Here is a 20,280-nt window from a genome sequence, read left to right as displayed (position 1 = left end):
ATTGAATATCTCAATACATGTTAATTTTCTTTTAAAAAGTGACCAAATCCTGTTGCCATTTTCTGTATTGACACAGTAAAGCTAGACACTTGGAAATAATAGTCTCTTTAAGACTGGGGCAGGTTAAAATCAAGAATTGATTGGAATGAAAGCTTGTAGCTGCAGTAGACCCCAGGACTGAGACTGAGAACCTGTGTTATACATTATCTAAGACTGTGTTTCCATTACGATTATATTTTATTTTTTCTTTACACATTCGAGTGAAAGTTTGGACGTGAGTGGGTTTTCCATTAAACTAGTTTCCCAACTTGTGTCTAATTATGCCAGGAACTGCCCCAGCCCACTGCAACCCTAAATTGGATTAAGCACATTTGAGAATGTTATGCTATGTTATGTTGTAATGTACAGTAGTGATCTTAAATACATAGAAAGGTGTGATAACTTGATGGGTTATTTAGGGTTCTTGTAATTATTATATCAGGTGTTTGAGTGATACTACTGTAATTATTAGGCCAGCTTTCTAATGGCTTTGAAATAGTTGCATAAATGTTTGTTCAGCTGTAATGTGATGGGTTAGGTTTGTGATTTTCTGTCATCAGAATTCCTTCTGTCCAGAGAGCTGATGCTGGCAAGTACTGGTGTGAAGTTGAAGATCTGGCCTCCTCCGATCCGGCCTGGATGACTGTGGAAGGTGAGTCACACACCCCACTGCATATTTAAAATAATCCTAGCCTGTGCTTGGTGCTTACAAGACTAGACAGGATAGCAAATACAGATGGTCACTAATTTCAGAGAGCTGCGTACAGAGATGTATGTCGGAATGGCCTTATGCATGAATGGCATTGCTTTATGGTATAAGGGGCTCAGAATTGGTCAAAAATGGATTTCCACTGCCACTATTGAGTCTTCTTTTTTAAATTAATGTAAATAATTCAGTTAAAATGTTATATTTGCTCCCTAGTTTGTGCTTGGTGTGTGTGTGTGTGTGTGTGTGTGTGTGTGTGTGTCCCTGCGGTGGGCTGGCGCCCTGCCTGGGGTTTGTTTCCTGCCTTGCGCCCTGTGTTGGCTGGGATTGGCTCCAGCAGACCCCTGTGACCCTGTAGTTAGGAAATAGCAGGTTGTATAATGGATGGATGGATGTTATATTTGCAGGTGTCCTGAAATTATGTGAATAGGGGGTACCCTAAATGAACAAAATTATTACAGAAGGACCTGACTAGAATTCAGACTGTGTGGTGTAGTGGCTTAAGCCTCATGTCCCAGTTCCCTCGTCTGGCATTCTTGTATCCTCAGCCAACCACTTAATCTGAGCAAAAGTGGTGCAAAGAATTGATATGGATAATATCTTATAAGTCACCTTGGGTAAAAGCATCAACCACTTATACAGTAATTGCAAAATTCAGGTATGGTCCAGATGATGTTTAATCTAAATAAGAAATATTAGAAATAAGTAGCAAAAATATTGAATTTAGTTACACAGTGGGGTGTGGAAGCATAAATTGTGACTTATTAGATGGACTAGGAAGTTCACAACTGTTATCAATCAGTTTATGTAATATAAAGGATATGTGGCACCCAAAGCTCAGAGAAGATGTGCTAGACTTATTTTTGGACTGGATGTGAAGTTAAGGGAAGATTGAAGCTGTAAACGTTTTCAGCCTAAAACCAACAAAAAAGTGAATCTGGGGCATATAAGAGGGTCAGGAAAATCTGAAACAAGATACCAAGTAGTCAGGGCCCTAGGGGTATAATCCTTTTTATGTCTTCTTTTTTTTTATTAATAAAACAGCCAGGCTCACCCGTGTCTGCATGTTATGATATAAAGGTGTTTTAAAATTGCCTCAAGACACATTTTCCAGAGCATAAACTCAAAAATAATAACTGAATTTGGCAAATGTGTTTTCATCATGAGTGCCATAGGTTGACGCATTACCTCCACACAGATCATTGCCTTTAGTTTCATTCTTTGACTTTTGTCCTTTTGGTGTGTGTACCCTCTGCCTGTGCCTGGGTGGGTGTGGGTTTCCTAGCTTTCTTCCCACATATTTAAAGACATTCAGGTTAGAATAATTGGTTATTTCAGAAAGCCCTTTCATTTTAGTGCATTGTTATGTTCTTATTTTATTTGTTAATTAATGCCAAATATATACTGAGATTTTGAAGATAAGTGTATCGACGGTTAAGAAAATAAATGGATGGTTGTTTGGATGGTAGTTGTACTCACTGGTCGCGGAGCTAGAGAGTGGTGACGTGTTGAATGCTTATTAGCCATTGTATGTAAGGATTTCACTGTACTCTATACGTATGATTGTAATAACCTGTACACCTGTATTTTTCTAACTATAATTATAATGTTTGGAAGCAGTAATTTTAAAGGTGGATACATCTTATAACATTGTCCTGGAACAAAAATTCTGTTCATTTCATGAGGCAGTATTGGAAAATTTTGTTCACTGGATAAAAGAGAAACCAATCACAGTTTCACATTTCCTTCCGTTCTGGTGTATTGATTGATCGCAGTAATAAGTTCCGGCAGAGCAGGAGACAGATGAAATTGCTTAAAAATCTGCAGTGAAGCAATTTTTATCACCTCCTTCATTTTCACCATTTAAAAGGTTTATGCTTCAGCCGCAGTAAGTCAGTGCATCAGTATGTTGTTTCCAATAGTTTATTAAACATTCATCCAAATCTCAACGATACTTTAGCTGAACAGGAAACAAAAAGATTTTTGCCTGATTAACATTTTCTCATCCTAAAATTCATTGTAATATCTTTTTCCGGCTTCTTTCTGTACATCAAAAAATTTAATTACCATCTTAATGAACTCTGACTTTCTTGCCGTGTTTAGCTAATCACAATCTGCTGTTCAAGCTAAATTAGAACTGAAATGCTCTCTTCCTGCACCTTGCATCATATATATATATATATATATATATATATATATATATATATACACAGAACACTAGAAAAGATAAAAATAGTTTCCATACCATATTCATTTCTCAGCACCAGATACCAAATTTTGTATTGTAGACAGAGCCCTGAATTGTTAGAATATAGACACTGGTTAGTTTTCTGACTGTGTTCAAGATACCCAAGCAAGCAGTTATCGTGGGAGAACATTCTGAGACCAGAGAATTGATGCCCTTTTTCCTTTTCTTAATTTACATTGCAATGATCACCTGACAATCGCCTGAAATAATCTAAGTATGTGTTAAACATTTACTCTTTTCCTCCTAGGGGTGCCTCATTTTGTTTTGGAGCCGCAGGATGTGTTTATCTTGCCTGGTATGTCCTTTAACCTGACCTGTGCTGCTGTTGGCCCCCCAGAACCTGTAAAAGTGATCTGGTGGGTTCAAGGAAAGAAATTGGAAAAGCTGGAATCCTCCCCATCTATCCTTACTATTCAAGGTAACCATTTTTATTGGCAAGTACATTAGTAATATTAGCTGTTCTTGTAAACCCTGATTTGCTCTTAACAGGAACTCACCAGACAACTTATTAATACTACTATCTAAGATTATATTAATAGCTTCTTTATTTTATCATTGATTTATGGCTTTTAAAGAAGGTCAGTGATAAAGAAAAACATTCAAATGAGTTCAATGGAGTTGAATCAGAAGCTGAAAACCCAGTTTGTAAGTGGCCTAAAGATTTGTAATAAATAAAGGCACATTTAGGTTTAAGAATACATTCATATGTCCAGTTTTCCTAATGTGCTTATCCAGGACAGGGTTGTGGGGCAGCTGACGTCTAACCCAGAAAGTCTCAGGTGAAAGGTGAATACAACACTTGGATGGGGTGCCAGTCCATTGCAGGGAGGACACATCGACACACTAGGGCCAATTTAGCAACACAAACTCACCAGATCTACATGTCTTTGAACTATCGGAGGAAAATGTAGTGGAGAGAGAAAGAACCTGCAAATCCAACGCAGGGAGCACCAGTACACAATCTTGGGTCCCCTTACTGTGTGGCATCAGCGCTACCATCACGCCACCTTACCAACTGTTTAAGCATACAGATAATGCTACAAACCTTAAATATGTCCTGTTAAATAGGCAGTCACAAAGAGTGAGCTTGTCCTGTGTTTATTGAACATAGAAAAGACACGTTGAGAAAACTTAACCTGCAAGAAAATTGAGTTTTATTAATGAATAACACGTAAGTATGTGTGGTTTTAGCTGTTATAATCATTGGTCCTGTGTTGTCACCATGAGCAGTGTAATGGAGTGTAGTGCTCTTGCATCATTTGGAATTTTGATAACATTTAAGTTTATTTGTATACTAAGTAGATGTGTGTTGATAATGATGTTTACTTTGATACTGTCATAAATCTCGTTATTTTTTAGGTTCGGCACTATTCTGAGTTACTATTTGAGTGCTGCTTTATTTCCTTATTTTTATTTTTCTGACTGCTGCCATTTTATGAGACTTTCATGTCTGTGTAGTGATCCCAAAGGAACTCTTAGGGGAGAAATATGAGACTTATGAGAAGACCTTCCCTCAGTTGCCCGAAAACTTTAAGTCTTCTGCTGGAGTGAATTCAATTTCACTCTTAATTGATATAAAGAAGCTGTCACTTGCTAATCTGTTCTTTCACTATTTTCTGTTCTTTCTATAGCAGTTTAATATCAGAAAACACCTGCTTCACCTTGGGATCATTTGATCACTCATGATTTCAGCTTTTGGTTATGAGCCGACTTGAGGCAGACCAGGATTCAGTAGGTCAGGGCTGTGCTTCTCCAAATATTAGCGTTGGTTTTCCTTAGCTCACAGCAGCCACTTCTTGTTTTTGCTGCCATTTGAATCATCAGCTGCCATACTACAAGTTGTGTGTTCTAATATGCCATCTTCAGCACCACTTTTGTGCTGTGCTCTAAAATGACTGATGTGGCCCGCCTGTTGCCCTGCACTAGTTGTGTCTCATGCGGTTGGCCCCTTTAATCAGTTGTCTGTTTTAGACACAGGCCTACCTTCAGGCTGATTGTTTCTGGATGAGAGTGTGTTCTTAATATACTTGTGACACTGTCAAATGCAAAAATGTCAACAGGGCTGCTCTTGAGATGTGCTCTTATTGATCATCTGCATCATGTGTTGAAAACTACTTAAATCTTCAGTCTTGCATGTTCTCTTTGCTCATTGCACGCAGATACAGAATGGTCATCGTATTATCTATATAAGCAATTCTGTTGCTGATTGAGCAGTCAGTTCTGTAGGAGTTTGATTAATAAATGTAATTAAAGACATATATTTCTGTTTCAGTTGCACTTTTTTTTTAATCTGGAAAATTCTCTGCAACATCTAATTGACGTGTGTTCATTAAATTTTTTTCTGGAGAAGCCATGTTATCGACTACGTATTAACAGTCGGTTCTACTATGTAATGGCTCTGAATAAGTAATTTTGACGTTTTCGTAAATTGTAAATTATGCTGTGGCTCATATCCTGAAGCTCAGTTTTGTGTTTGTACATTGAGCCGCAGGGTTAAACATTTGCAGTAATGACTTAATGAGACAGCAAGAAGTACTTGGAAATTAGTTTCATTGTTGTTATCAGCTTTTTAATGTTTAGTCTTTGGTCTTATTGCCCCCCATTGTGAATAGTGCAGAATCTATTCCAGATGTTTTCTGTTGTCCTCTAAGAATGCGTCTGGAAGTGAAGCCCCCCCAAAACAAAGAATAGTGTTTTGTTTTGAAGTTCTCTTGATCGAATAGTTCCAGTTCTCAGCCTCATGATAAAACATTTCCAGAAGATTTGCACTACAAAACAAATGTGATGTATCTAGTTTTGTTTCTCCAGAGTAGATCAGCATAAAGCAAAATTTCTCATTTTTACAAAAAATGTTTTAAAATTGTTTGTATCAGTAGTGTGTTTTTATTTTTTTTATGTGAGAGAGGGTGCCTTAAAGAGCTCTCAAGAATTGGTAAGTATTAATGGTAGATGACTGACCCTCACAGATCAGAGAAATATATAATTTCATGAAGTTGCAAGCTTATTGTCATAGATGAGAATAAACATGTAATGCCAAAATGTTGATGGCAAGCTAAAGACACCTGTAAGTGGAATAAATACAGTGTGGATATAGTGCAGTAACTGTTGGACTATAAATCACAACAACGTTTATTTCTATAGCACAATTTCATACAAAGGGTGTAGCTGAAAGTGCTGCAGAACATGTCAAAGAAGCAGTTACATGCAAAAGGCAATCAAGGGTTACTGGCTCAGTCTTCAACACTGAGTCGCTGCTTGAGACATTAAGTAGGTTACTTAATCTGCCAGTGTCCCAATTGTAAGGCTATGAAAATATTTATACTCCATACTTGTAAATAACTTTGGATATGTGTTGAGTTAATAAATGAACAGACTTTCATCATAATGTACACCACATACCTTAAAAACTCCAGATACCAACCTTGAAGAACCTTGAGATTACACCGCCAGTAGTGCAGGGAGGGAGAGTGTTTGTACAAGGTGTGACCATTTATTTATTTATTTTTTTGTTGCTTCTACACAGATGGAATGTCATTTTGCCTTCAAAATTCAAAGTTACTGTCCAGGTCTAGGGCGGCACGGTGGCGCAGTGGTAGCGCTGCTGCCTCGCAGTTAGGAGACCTGGGTTCGCTTCCCGGGTCCTCCCTGCGTGGAGTTTGCATGTTCTCCCCGTGTCTGCGTGGGTTTCCTCCGGGCGCTCTGGATTGGCAATTCTAAATTGGCCCTGGTGTGTGCTTGGTGTGTGGGTGTGTTTGTGTGTGTCCTGCGGTGGGTTGGCACCCTGCCCAGGATTGGTTCCTGCCTTGTGCCCTGTGTTGGCTGGGATTGGCTCCAGCAGACCCCCGTGACCCTGTGTTCGGATTCAACGGGTTTGAAAATGGATGGATGGATGTCCAGGTCTATTTTACATTTTTCATAGCTCTGTATGACACTCTGTGGCAGCCAGTAAAAAGATTAACTCTTTGACACTTACATGAGAGTCTCAGCTTCTTATACTCCAGCAAAACTGAAAATTTTCAGGTGTGGAACACTGGTGCTGTAGTACCACTTGACTGCTGATAAACTGATCTAACACAGTACCTGACTTTAGTCTAAAACTTACTGATTGCGTTGGACAGAAACAAAAAATTAGATTTTTTCATAATGCGTGCTTAGTGCTTTATCATGGAATAAATGGGGTTTACCAGGTTTGTTATGGATTGCCCTGCTGTTGTGTAGCCAAAGTTTAACACACGCATACAATGTCCACCTAAGCACTGAGTATAAGTGATGACTGCACAGGGAAGTAATCACTACTCAGTACTCCAAATATGGACTCACCACGTTTGGCTTGGGTAGACCATATGGATGTGCTTTAGACATAGAAGGTTGATTCACCTTAGCTGTTTCCACTTACAAATTCATGTTTCTTATGCTGCTTACTATTGAAGGTGTCCCTTCTCAGCTGCTAATCCTGAGTGAAAGAAATGGTAACCTACCCCCCGTAGGTGCTCAGTATTTATTACTTCAGTCAGCCAAGATGTGAAGAAAAATTATAATAGTTTTAAAGCAAAGCAAAATATATGTGAATAATAAAGAAATATAAATGAATGATTGTCAATGAATAGCATAATCTGTATGTAAAGCCGCTATGGCCATCCAGAGACTTCACACCTGAAGAATAGAAAGGAGTTTGTTATCAATAAAGATATGTATGCCAAAGAACTGTCTCTCACACACCATCCAGTGATCTGTCTTCTATGCCGGGATTTCAGACCCCATGATGTTGTTCATTGATAATTGGCTTACATTATTATTATAGATAGCTTCGTTTAAACTAAACTTTACTTAGCAGTTTGTGTTTTTGTCACAAAATCTGCAAATGCCCTCTCGATTCCCTCAAAGCATAGATACATCCTTTCTAGCTCATGATTATAGGCTAATGAATCAATAAATATGCAGATCTGTTCTTAGTGAGTCAAACATTCTGTCAAGTATGAATAGCAAAATGAAAATTCAAATTCATACATGTATACAGTTCATTGCATCACATCTGAACACCCTGTTGACATGACCTCCCACCTATTTCTATTCCAGAAGAGATACTGATTAGTCTTAAAGACTCAGACAGCATTTCTACAATATATACAACCATTTTAAAGTCCTTTCCTTTTAAAGATCCCAACATACAGTGGGGAAAAGGATCTCTTATTCAACATTTCAGAAAAGGAGTGGAATTCATTTTAGCTCCATATGTGCAAAACATTCAATTATTCAACTGAAATTTTTTTATCAAGCACATCTATCTCGTTTAAAATTGTTCAGAATGTTTCTAGGGCAAGATCCAAACTGCGAACATTGCAATCAAGCTCCAGCTTCACTAGGCCACATGTTTTGGGCATGTACCAAATTAACATCATTCTGGACAAAAATATTTAAATGCCTATCAGACAGCCTAGGTGTCACAATCACTCCTAATCCATTAATAATTGTGTTTGGTGTGCCTACAGGAGTGGAGAAGGATAAACAAACTGTAAATGCTTTTATTTCACTATTGGCTCGTAGACGTATATCTTGCTCAACTGGAAGAATCCTAACACACCTCTATTAAGCCAGTAGGTAACTGATGTTATATATTATTTAAAATTGGAAATAATCAAATTCTCTCTTAGAAGATCTGTTCAAAACTTTTTTAAAAACCTGGCAGGACCTAATCAATAATACTGTACTTTAGAATAAGCACTTATATTGGGGAGAAAGACTCCTTTCCCTCTATACTACTCTCAAAAGTTTACTCTGGCTGTTGGCCTTTCTCTCTCACGGGTGTGGATGGAATTGAATTTAGTTTTGTTAAGTTTGACTTGATTGTATGGGATGTTATATGTTTGAAATAAATTCAATAAAAGTAAAAAAAAAAAAAAATGTGTGTCAGAGTATCACAACAACGTTGGTATTTATGCTAACATTCTGGTGCAAATTTATTTTAGGCTTTGAGAAAGCTGACTACCCCAACAGATCTTGGTTTCATTCATGCTTACAATGGCAATTAATTCAGTTGACTTCTTGGTTGCCATATACCTTTGGCCTACCTTTCAAAAATGTGAATGCTTCCTTACTAATTTGTAAGATTTTTTTCATGCTAATTTGTGTCAACTGCATTATTTTCAGTGAGGGGAAGCTGCTCTTATTGTTAGCATTCTGTTTGAAACAGTTAAGGATATTTATAAATTCTGACTACATAGGCCTCTCTACTAAAATATTCACGTTATGTGTCCATGGCTAGAGATGTGCAGTTCTGTTTCTTTCATAGTGGGTATGCAGAAAGCCTCAGAGCAGAGCTTTAGATCTAGGTTAACATAATGATGGGTTAGCTTGGGAGTGGGACCCTCTGTAAAAGTATAATCCACTGGACAAAAATAAACTTTTGTTGCATGTAGAATTTTTTTTTCTTTAACTAGCAGGATCTCTTCACCAGGTCCTAAACAATTTTGTTTCTTTTAGGGATGAATAAAAGTGCTGAATTCCACTGTGAGGCTCACAATGAAAGAGGCTTGGCCATCTCCCGCACTGCCAGGGTGCACATTACAGGTGAGGTTATATTTTATCAATCGACTTCTCTCTTGGGGACTGGGGTGGGTCTTGATTAGCACAAACAAGTTGGAAAACAGTGAGACAAATTTTTATTTATTCTCTAGACTGCAACAGTGCTTTTTCCACTTTCTGTTCTGTAAAGTATTTACTGTACAGCATAAATTGAGAAACTGTTGTTAAAATTTATTAAAAATGCATACATTGAACTACTGTATTTATTCTGTTTGGAAATAACAGAGGATTGTCACAAGGCTGATGTGTTAGAGTTGTCCCAAGATAGTTCTGTGTTTCACATGGATTATAAATTATGCTAGTTATAAGTTATCCTGAACTCTTGTATGTTTTTCAGAGTATCCGTATATATATATATATATATATATATATATATATATATATATACTGCTCAAAAAAATTAAAGGAACACTTTTTAATCAGAGTATAGCATAAAGTCAATGAAACTTCTGGGATATTAATCTGGTCAGTTAAGTAGCAGAGGGGGTTGTTAATCAGTTTCAGCTGCTGTGGTGTTAATGAAATTAACAACAGATGCACTAGAGGGGCAACAATGAGATGACCCCCAAAACAGGAATGGTTTAACAGGTGGAGGCCACTGACATTTTTCCCTCCTCATCTTTTCTGACTGTTTTTTTCACTAGTTTTGCTTTTCGCTATGGTCAGTGTAACTACTGGTAGCATGAGGCGAAATCTGGACCCTACAGAGGTTGCACAGGAAATCCAACTTCTCCAGGATGGCACATCAATGTGTGTCATTGCCAGAAGGTTTGCAGTGTCTCCCAGCACTGTCTCAAGGGCATGGAGGAGATTCCAGGAGACAGGCAGTCTGAGGGCCCAACGTCCTCTAGTGGGCCCTGTGCTCACAACCCAGCGCAGTGGAGCTCGATCGGCATTTACCATAGAATACCAGAATTGTCAGGTCCACCAATGGCACCCTGTGTTTTTCACAGATGAGAGCAGGTTCACCCTGAGCACATGTGACAGATGTTGAAGGGTCTGCAGAAGCCATGGAGAATGTTATGCTGTCTGTAACATCATTCGGCATGAGCAGTTTGGTGGTGGGTCAGTGATGGTCTGGGGAGGCATATCCATGGAGGGACGCACAGACTTCTACAAGCTAGACAAAGACACCTTTACTGCCATTAGGTATCAGGATGAAATCCTTGGACCCATTGTCAGACCCTACACTGGTGCAGTAGGTCCTGGTTTACTCCTAATGCACGACAATGCCGGCCTCATGTGGCAAGAGTATGCAGGCAGTACCTGGAGGATGAAGGAATTGAAACAATTGAATGGCCTTCACGATCCCCTGACTTAAACCCAATAGAACATCTGTGGGACATTGTTTCGGTCCATTAGGCGCCGCCAGGTTGCTCCTCAGACTGTACAACAGCTCAGGGATGCCCTCATACAGATCTGGGAGGAAAAGCCACAAGACACTATCCGTCGTCTCATTAGGAGCATGCCCCGACGTTGTCAAGCATGCATACAAGCTCGTGGGGGCCACACAAGATACTGAAAAGCCTTTTGAGTAGCAGAAATTAAGTTTTGAAAAATGGACTAGCCTGCCACATCTTCATTTCACTCTGATTTTAGGGTGTCTACACAATTGAGCCCTCTGTAGGCAGAAAACGTTTATTTCCATTAAAAGACTTGGCATCCTTTTGTTCCTAAGACATTGCCCTGTCGTTATTTGTATAGATATCCAACTTCATATTGAGATCTGATGTAGCTAATGTGTTTCTTTAAAGTGTTCCTTTCATTTTTGTGAGCAGTGTGTATATATATATATATATATATATATATATATATATATATATATATATATATATATATTGTGAACGATAGGCGCTCGCTCCTTGAACCCCTGTCCACGACTCCAGACACCAGGTAAAAGTCCTCAAGTTGACTTTATTTTCTTGCCACAGTGCACAAAGCACACTCTCCTCCACAATACTCATAAATTACAATAAACCACAATAATAAACAAATAAACCAATCCTCCAGCTCCCAGACGCATTGCCACCCTTCCACCCAGCTCAGCTCCTTGTCTGGGAGTTCCCATAGTCCTTTTATAATCCCTGACCCGGAAGTGTTTCTGCCCAATAGTCCACAAGTCCTTTTCCCTTCCGGGTCAGGGTAAATAGTCCCTTTCTTCAGCCCGGAAGTCCGTCGCTCTTCCTGTGACGAACCTCCGGGTCACAGGGCACGAAGAAGCCCTCGGTCCTCCCTGCAGCTCCCTCCTGTGGCCCCACGGCATCCAGCAGGGCTTTGCATAAAAACTCCAATGTCCATGATGCCCTGCTGGTCTTCTGGGGACCTCCACGCTGCAAGGAGGGCTCCACCTGGCGGCTTGGGGGTATTGGCCGGGATAAATGGCCGGCCATCCATTACAGTATTCCCCCAGCGCAATTATTATTCGGGCGCCTGCCCCGAGAGGAAGTCTTCCTCCAAGAGGACGTCCTGGTTGAGCCTTGATTATAACGAACATCTTGGTCCCTGGAGAACCTAGGGGGAATATTATTCCAAATTGACCTCTTGTCCCCCTCTCTCCAAGGACAGTTCCGCCAAATATGGCCCAACCTTCGGCACCCGTAACACTGCCTCTGTCCTCCTGGTATTCTTCCCCTACGGGACTGAAAACAATAAGGAACTGTTAGGTCCGCCCTTGTGCTGGGAGAGAAACCCCTGCCGCCTCTACGGTGCTTTCACTTTTTCTGTCTCTTTTTCTTTCTTGTCAGGAGACCCCCGTTTTATCTTAGAGCCCTCCTGTTTAATCTGGGGCTTATATACAGTCTGGGTCTCTCTATTACAGAAGAGAGCCCCTTTACTGTCTGCACCCCTCTTGATTTATAAATTACCGGCGGCGGCGTCTTCAGGGCTGCCTCGCTCGGAGTCAGCACTGTCTAGCTGCCCGGATCGATTAGCCCTTCCGCCGACCACTCGGTTAACATACCGACCTCTTTTGTAGGGTACGCCGTGTATTGGCACCCGCTACTTATTAAGCGGGCCCGGATCACACGCGTCCCTCTATTATATACGATACGGGTCTCGCTTACCTGTATCGCCGCATCATTCATTACGGGAGGCTCCTCACCAAATCGCCGCACGTAGGCCCTCACCTTCTCCAACGGCTCTCTGGCTGCCGCTCCCAAATCCCCGACGATCTTTTCAATGGTCGTCAGGACCTGCAAGACACTCGCTACGGGCTCGATTAGTTTTTCGAGCTCCCGCAAGTTTATATAATTATTCATTTCGACCGGCAGAACACTCACTTCCTCGTTCGTGTTACCTGCCGACCGGGAGCCAATGAGCACGCCCGCTTCAGGCACGTGCTCTGATGGGTCTCGGAGGCTTCTGGGATTTGGAGTTCTCAGAGGGTCGAGTTGCCTTCTTCGAACTGCGGTCTGCCTTTAATATTTTTTCGACATCCCGATCAGCTAATTCCCGACCCTCCTTACCTTCTTGTGTGTTGAGCGATGCCTCGCTCGCCTCCCCCTTCCCCTTCGGAAAGACCAAGTCCGTTCCTTCGGGCTTGAAGGTGCAAACAGCAGGACGCGGAGCTCCTCCTTCCCAGAATGCACCGGGTTTGCTACCGTGTCCCTTGTCGGCTGCCATCATGCGGAAGTCGATTTCTAGGTGCTCTGGCGTCGACAAGAGAAGGCCGTCGTCTTCGGGGCAGTCTCCTTTTCCCCTCGGAGCCTCCAGGTGGTCATCTCCAAGGTACATGCACGGGACAAGGTGAGAAATAATAAAAGGATTATTAAAGTCGTTCCCGGCACGTACCTTAGAGGGATCGTTGCTTCCTGGAGGTTTCTCCGGACTTGTAAGGCCTCTCCTTAACTCCTCCCAGGCGGCCATTGCACTACGGCACTCCGCTGGCGTTGTCGCTTGCTTGCCCTTCTTCTTTCCCATTTTGGACTCGGTTTTTCGGGTTTTGGCGATGCTGTGGTGATTCCTGATTCCGCAGTCTTCTCGGGTTCGTTTCCACAGAAATTTTTGATTCAGGTCCTCTGCAAACGGCGCTAGAGTATCCTGCCGCTACGCCACTGTGAACGATAGGGGGCGCTCGCTCCCTTGAACCCCTGTCCACGACTCCAGACACCAGGTAAAAGTCCTCAAGTTGACTTTATTTTCTTGCCACAGTGCACAAAGCACACTCTCCTCCACAATACTCATAAATTACAATAAACCACAATAATAAACAAATAAACCAATCCTCCAGCTCCCAGACGCGTTGCCACCCTTCCACCCAGCTCAGCTCCTTGTCTGGGAGTTCCCATAGTCCTTTTATAATCCCTGACCCGGAAGTGTTTCTGCCCAATAGTCCACAAGTCCTTTTCCCTTCCGGGTCAGGGTAAATAGTCCCTTTCTTCAACCCGAAGTCCGTCGCTCTTCCTGTGACGAACCTCCGGGTCACAGGGCTGAAGAAGCCCTCGGTCCTCCCTGCAGCTCCCTCCTGTGGCCCCACGGCATCCAGCAGGGCTTTGCATAAAACTCCAATGTCCATGATGCCCTGCTGGTCTTCTGGGGACCTCCACGCTGCAAGGAGGGCTCCACCTGGCGGCTTGGGGTATTGGCGGGATAAATGGCCATCCATTACTATATATATATATATATATATATATATATATATATATATATATATATATATATATATATATATATATATATATATATATATAAACAAACTTAAATAGAATTGCTCCTTAATACAATTGGAAAACAAAAAGAATAAGTATAAAATAGATCACGTTGCAAAGATTTACCGAAGAAGGGAGTTTGGCACCAGTCAACTGTCAGTTTTATAACTGGGTAGTGAACATACTGTATATACTTTTAAGACAACAGAAAGAAGCAGAAGGTAAAGAACTGCACCTGCTTAGTTATCTTTGGAAAAGAGTGTTTCATTTTATATACTAAACACTTTTCTGTCTTTCTGCAGCTCTTCCTGAGGCACCCACTGAATTACATGTTCATGGTAGTAGGGACTGTAATGCCAGCTTGTCCTGGAAGCCAGGGTTTGATGGTTATTCAGAGCTCCGAAACTGCACCGTCCAGGTACCCTAATAGTCTTCAGGCATACATTATTCTCATTTCTTCAAAACTTCTAGTATCTGGACTGCCTGTTTGTTTTTTAAAACGTTTTTATAAACTGTCTTTCACTAGCCAAAAGCTTCTTTTATTTTCTTCTAGGTATGTACCTACTTAGCTGTGTGTATAGGTACTGCATGTAACCGATACAATACATTCTGAAACAGGAAAGCTCTGTTAAATGTGGATTGGTAATATCTTTCAGTCTTTCCCTACTTGCTCAGATTTCTGCCCCAAACCCCCACACTATTCAGTATAAACTGAGTGGAGGCCTGCTATTTTCCTTTTTAAGATCTCTTTGACACAGCTCTTACCAGGCTTGATTTGTCTGTAACGTTTAACACAATGAACATTTCTGTTCAAACTTAGGCTGTAACTGATGTCTCGGAAAAGTGACTCTTCATTTTTTTTTTCCTTCCCTGTGGTCAAAGTCCCAGGTCTCTGCTCTGGCTAAGAATGTGGCTCGTACTTACTGTTGGTTCAGCTGGGTGATGTTGTTACATACATTTAGGTCAAAGGTTTCTTCTGAACAAAACCACATCTTAAAATAAATACTTTAGTTTATGTATAGTGTTTCTTTGTAGACCATATGAAGAAGCCTTAGTGTTTCTTAATTAACAGATGCCCTGGGAACTTCTTTTATCTGATTTTGTGATATGTGCATCTCAAGACAGTTTTTTTGTTTATTAGCTTGGTATTTGTAATGGCTTAGAGGTGTGTTAGGTCATCTGAAGTTTATCATTGACTTTGGACTTTTTTTTTTTTTCCCATTTACTGTACTTAAAACCAGAATTGTGTTGTGCTAGAGGAGGGTGCCAGGATTTGTTGGGGAAAATGTTATGAGAGATTCAAATTGCATATCATCATCATCATCAGTGGCTCTTTGAGGGTCCTTACACATGGCTTATGGTGCTTGTGTAAACTTTCAGACAGTAGCTATTCTGTGTCTTCTGCTTTATCTGTCCTGACAGTTTTATGTCTGCTTTATCAGAATTTCTTGGGATTTCAATTGATTGTTCAGTCCTTATCAATAAATATCTTGTCCCAGTTTCTTATTTTCCATTTGTGTACTACTGTAGGTAAGCAACAATGTCCAGGAGAAGGGAGAGAAATTTCTTGAGAAATCTGTTCTGGTCCCACCCTACAATGCAACAGTTGGTGGTCTGAAGTGCTTCTCAAACTACAGTGTTCGAGTAAGCTGCAGCAATGTGGTGGGAACATCTCCAGTCAGTTCATGGGTGGATTTTACAACACCAGAATCAGGTAAATTTGGCACATTCACTGATAATTTCACTGTGCCGTGTAGGTGTGACAATATTGACACTATGAACCTCTAAAAACGTAGATAGGTAGGTAGATAGACTAGGAAGTGACAGTCACAGTGAGACATTATAACGGTGTAATGCCTTTGCTATAAAGGAGCCCCAGTTGTGTTTGTTGACACACTTCTGCTAAATAATTCTTTGGCTGAAAGTACTCACTATTAGCGTGTCATAGAGACATAGTTTGTCCCATAACTGAGCCTGCCCTTATAGTTAGCTTGTGGATTCGGTGGGTCTCTCTTGAAGTGATGTTATCTGCCCAATTCTCCACAGAGTACAAAATCACACTGGCCATAAACACAGTTGAAGAAAAAGAGTCTGATAGGCCCATTTGTATGTAGTTCCTTTGTGTTACACGATCAGTCCAGGGTGTCATTGATCTGACCCCCAAGTACTTGTAGCACCTAACTTACTCGTATGCATTTATTTACTATAAAAACGAAGAAATACTGGTGGTAATTTTTGGATTGACTTAACACACATAGATAACTAGAAATAATTGTATAATTACTTGAAATGGTAATCCAGTTAACAGCAAGAAAATTTGAATCTATGGAGGGCCCTCCAAAGGAGTAGTTTCAATTATAGTTTTTAACTTAGATGGTTGAAATAAATCAGTAGGAGTGCAAGATTAGCTTCTAAAATGTTGACTAAGAAATAACTACTTTGTCACATAATAATATTTGGGATATTATGAAGCCCCAAGTTAAATGAAAGAGCACAAGAGTTTTTGTAAGCAGCGATCTAGACGTACCTGTGTCAAGGGATTCACTCCTCTTAATAAAATAAGTTTTATGTCATCAGTGCATTTTAACCATCAAACTTGATTTTCTCTGCCTTTGCTCTTCCAAAGTGCCATCAGGAGCTCCACAAAACCTGAGCTTTCAGCTAATTGACTTTAGTCTTGTGCTTTCATGGATACCACTTTACCAGAATGAGACCAATGGGGTACTCAGTGGCCACAAGGTGCAGTGGAACAGAGCAGGTGATGTTCAGGTATGTTCACACTTTGTTGAGAAGGCAGTAGGTCTTACTCAAGCATGAAAAATTATATAACCATTGTCTGCATGGAATCACTCAGGGTTGACATCCCAATTCTCTTTTAAGTTGCTTTGCTTCAGGCGGTAGAGATGTGGTGCAAACTTACAACATTGGGAATACACAAGTTCTACCTCTGCACTAAAGACACTTAGTCTGTGGCGTGTCTTTGTCCTGCACAGTTGTTATCTCTGTCAGCTGTTCCTGTGCGCACCACTGGCCACAACAATACATTACTGGCTTTTAAAACTAGATGAAGTAGTTGGTTCTCCCAAAATGTATTTGTGGTCAAATGAAAATTTCTGAGATGTTCAGGTGCAGTATTGAGTTTTACTTAATAATTACAAAAAGGATTTAGGTTTCATATGCAAGGTTGAACATTATAATCATCTCCTGAGTTATGAGAAGGTCTTACCAATGATTATCCATCAGCTGACTTGACTGGTTAAGCTTTCATCCCCGACCTCTGACCCCCTCCAAGTAGAGAAAAGGAGTGATTTTGTATCCTCCTCCTGCTTTTGTTCAAGGGTTTCTTCTCACTTCCACCCACTTCAGTTCTACCCATAGAAGTAGAATTACCTGAACTTCACAAAATCAAGTCAGATATGCATAAACTGAACAAATATTCTGACAAATAAAACTCCTTTATTTCTACATCATGTGTCACTGTATGAATTATGCTATGAATTACTGTTTCATTTTTCTTTTGGCAACAGTGAATGTTAAGTAACAATTGAGAATTAAGATGCACTACTTCTGAATGCTGTGCAGTACAACTTCTCAACATCTGTTGCAGCAAGCAAATGGCAGCTGCTTTCCTGTCTTTTTAACAACAATGGGAAAAAAAGGAAATTATATGGCTATTCTTTTATTGTGGTTAAAATGGGAAAAGAACACGTTCAAGGAGGGCTAATCTCTTTTCAGCTGCCTTACACCACCCATCAATTTCACATTAATGTACAGTAGATACAGCATCCACTGTAACGCTGTGTATTGAGTTAGCACATGCTACCTAAAACAGGTGTAGCTTAAAGCCAATTCTTCAGATTTATACAGCAATAAAAACAAAAACAACAAAATAGAGATTCTTAATGACTCAAATTATTTTAGTTATTTTATTATTTATTATTTTAGTTCTGCATTTATTACTATTTAGTACTACTGAAGGCCCACAGTACTTCAACTTGCGTACCACAGCAAGAGTCAAATTGGGTTCTGTGGTAATGCAGGACTTTATTCTGATAGCTGCCCTCCGCTACTAGAATCTTCAGTGCTGATGTGTAATAATAAACCTGGGATGTTAGGAGATCTATATCAGAATAATACAGTTAAAGTCATTATCATATTGTTGATCATCTAGTTCATCCACTTCAGGGATGCAGTAATAACGCTGATAAGGGTGGCTGTAATTTGTGCTGTACAGGCCAAGGTCATTAAATGCTATAGTAGGTCTGTTATTGCTCATACTACCAACTATTGACCAAAATAAATATCTGTGTGTCAGACTCCCTTTAGTGAACAGATGACATCTGAATAAATTTCCTATATTGTCAGCTTTACTTGGCCTGATGACCAACAATGTGCACCAGTGCTTTCAGGGATTATCACACCAGTGCTTCTACATGGGTCATAGTTCCCATTGTGTGCAAATCGGATACAAGGCAAGGCAGCTGCTTTGCTTCACATTATGCTTTCAGAAGGCAGGTTCATGCTATTAATTTAGAAATTACAACATGCAGATTCCAAAAGACAAATAGCTGTGTTATTATACCGTGTCTTCATCATCCCTAATGGTGTGTCGGTTAGGATAACTGTTGGTTTGTGTGTAAGTGAGTCCTTTGATGGACCTGCACCCCATCCAGAGTTGTTTCCTGCCTTGAACCCAGTTCTACAGGGATACACTCTAGCCTTCAGCCACTCTGAATTGGATTGAGCAGGTTTGCAAATGTGGTGTTATGTTAATTATAAATAGAAAATGGGTTTTAACATGAACACTCGCCAGTCTCTCATCAGTGCGTGTTCTGGATGTTTTCACAACATTTGCTTTAGGAATCATTCAATTCAATTTGTCTGATGGGAAAGACAGCCATATGATAAATTCTAAAAAATATATTGCCATATGCTTTAGTTAAACATGTAGGCTATGTACTCTTCCCAACCACCATTTTTGGTTTATGTAGTTTATGTGCCAAATGTTTGTTTTTCTTGTTAATATCCTGTCGGTTTGGATGCGGCTAACTGGGTTAATTATGACAAGCTCTTCCTAATTCCCAGCCCAGGTAGGAGGTTTAACTGTCTACTGAATTAAACGCTGTATTTCTAAACAATAATTCCAAACGGAGTGGAAAGGATTTTTTCTATTTGTTTGCACTGTGTTTGCTCACTTGACTTTTCTTGGTCTACAGGAGTCGCTGTTTTCACTTGCAACCATGGTCAACTTGTCTGACTGGAGATACTTTTCAAATGCCTCACTTCGAGTGTGTGCGTGTAATGCCGCAGGTTGTGGGCCTTGGAGTATGCCAGTTCGGGTTCCAGCTGAAAAATGTAAGTTGTAGTGGGAAGATATAACATTCTGACTAGCCAAGCTTTTTCACCACTCTCCTGTTTAACGTTAAAGAATTTAAATACATACTAATCATCATATCTAGTGGGAATACCTAGACCTTCATTTTAAGTAAATATTCCTAAAATCCCTGTTTGAAGGACACACTAAAACACAGTGAAGCTTTTAGAAAACCTCAAACACCAACTAGAATTACATAACCACTTGAAAAATGCATGTGTTAATTGAAGTAACTTCCTGCAACAGTTGCAGAAGCTCAAGAGTTTCTGCAATGAAATGTTTGCTAAAACCGATCCTTGTTGATATTTTGATATTTGCACCCTGGTGATTTGCCTTCTATTCTCTTTTAACACAGCTGCCATGTCTTTGAATCAACGTAGTCACTTGTGGGTTGTCGTATTTTTTGGAATCTTCATCATTTTCGGCTTCTTGGGATTCCTCATTGCAATGTTCCTGAGACAAAGACGTAAAGAAATGTTGTTTGGGTAAGGTGTTATTCAGAAATGTGTCAGTGTCCTAATATCATTTGGAAATGGGAATGCAGATTGGATGTTAAATATAGAGATCTATGTTTTTGAGGAGATGGTCATGTTAATTGGTAAGTTGTTATTTGAAATGTATGTGTTTCATTCATAAGATAATATGCATTGTGAACTTCATAGATGCCAAGATTGATTTCACAAAA

General features: G+C 40.1%; 1 protein-coding gene across 1 annotated transcript in view; it reads left to right on the top strand.

Moving 5' to 3' along the window:
- tyro3 (TYRO3 protein tyrosine kinase) overlaps positions 1–20,280 on the top strand; it is a 63,092-nt gene that overhangs the window by 31,651 nt on the left and 11,161 nt on the right. The window contains exons 3-10 of the mRNA XM_039741446.1: positions 600–691; positions 3,241–3,411; positions 9,474–9,560; positions 14,524–14,639; positions 15,752–15,935; positions 16,848–16,990; positions 19,438–19,576; positions 19,951–20,080. Coding sequence (XP_039597380.1) covers positions 600–691; positions 3,241–3,411; positions 9,474–9,560; positions 14,524–14,639; positions 15,752–15,935; positions 16,848–16,990; positions 19,438–19,576; positions 19,951–20,080 — 1,062 coding nt within the window. The remainder of the gene's footprint in view (positions 1–599; positions 692–3,240; positions 3,412–9,473; positions 9,561–14,523; positions 14,640–15,751; positions 15,936–16,847; positions 16,991–19,437; positions 19,577–19,950; positions 20,081–20,280) is intronic.

Source organism: Polypterus senegalus, chromosome 18 (genome assembly GCF_016835505.1).
Source record: "Polypterus senegalus isolate Bchr_013 chromosome 18, ASM1683550v1, whole genome shotgun sequence".
Classification (NCBI taxonomy): domain Eukaryota; kingdom Metazoa; phylum Chordata; class Cladistia; order Polypteriformes; family Polypteridae; genus Polypterus; species Polypterus senegalus.
Note: the sequence above shows the minus strand (reverse complement) of the source record. Positions and strands in the feature narration are given on the sequence as shown.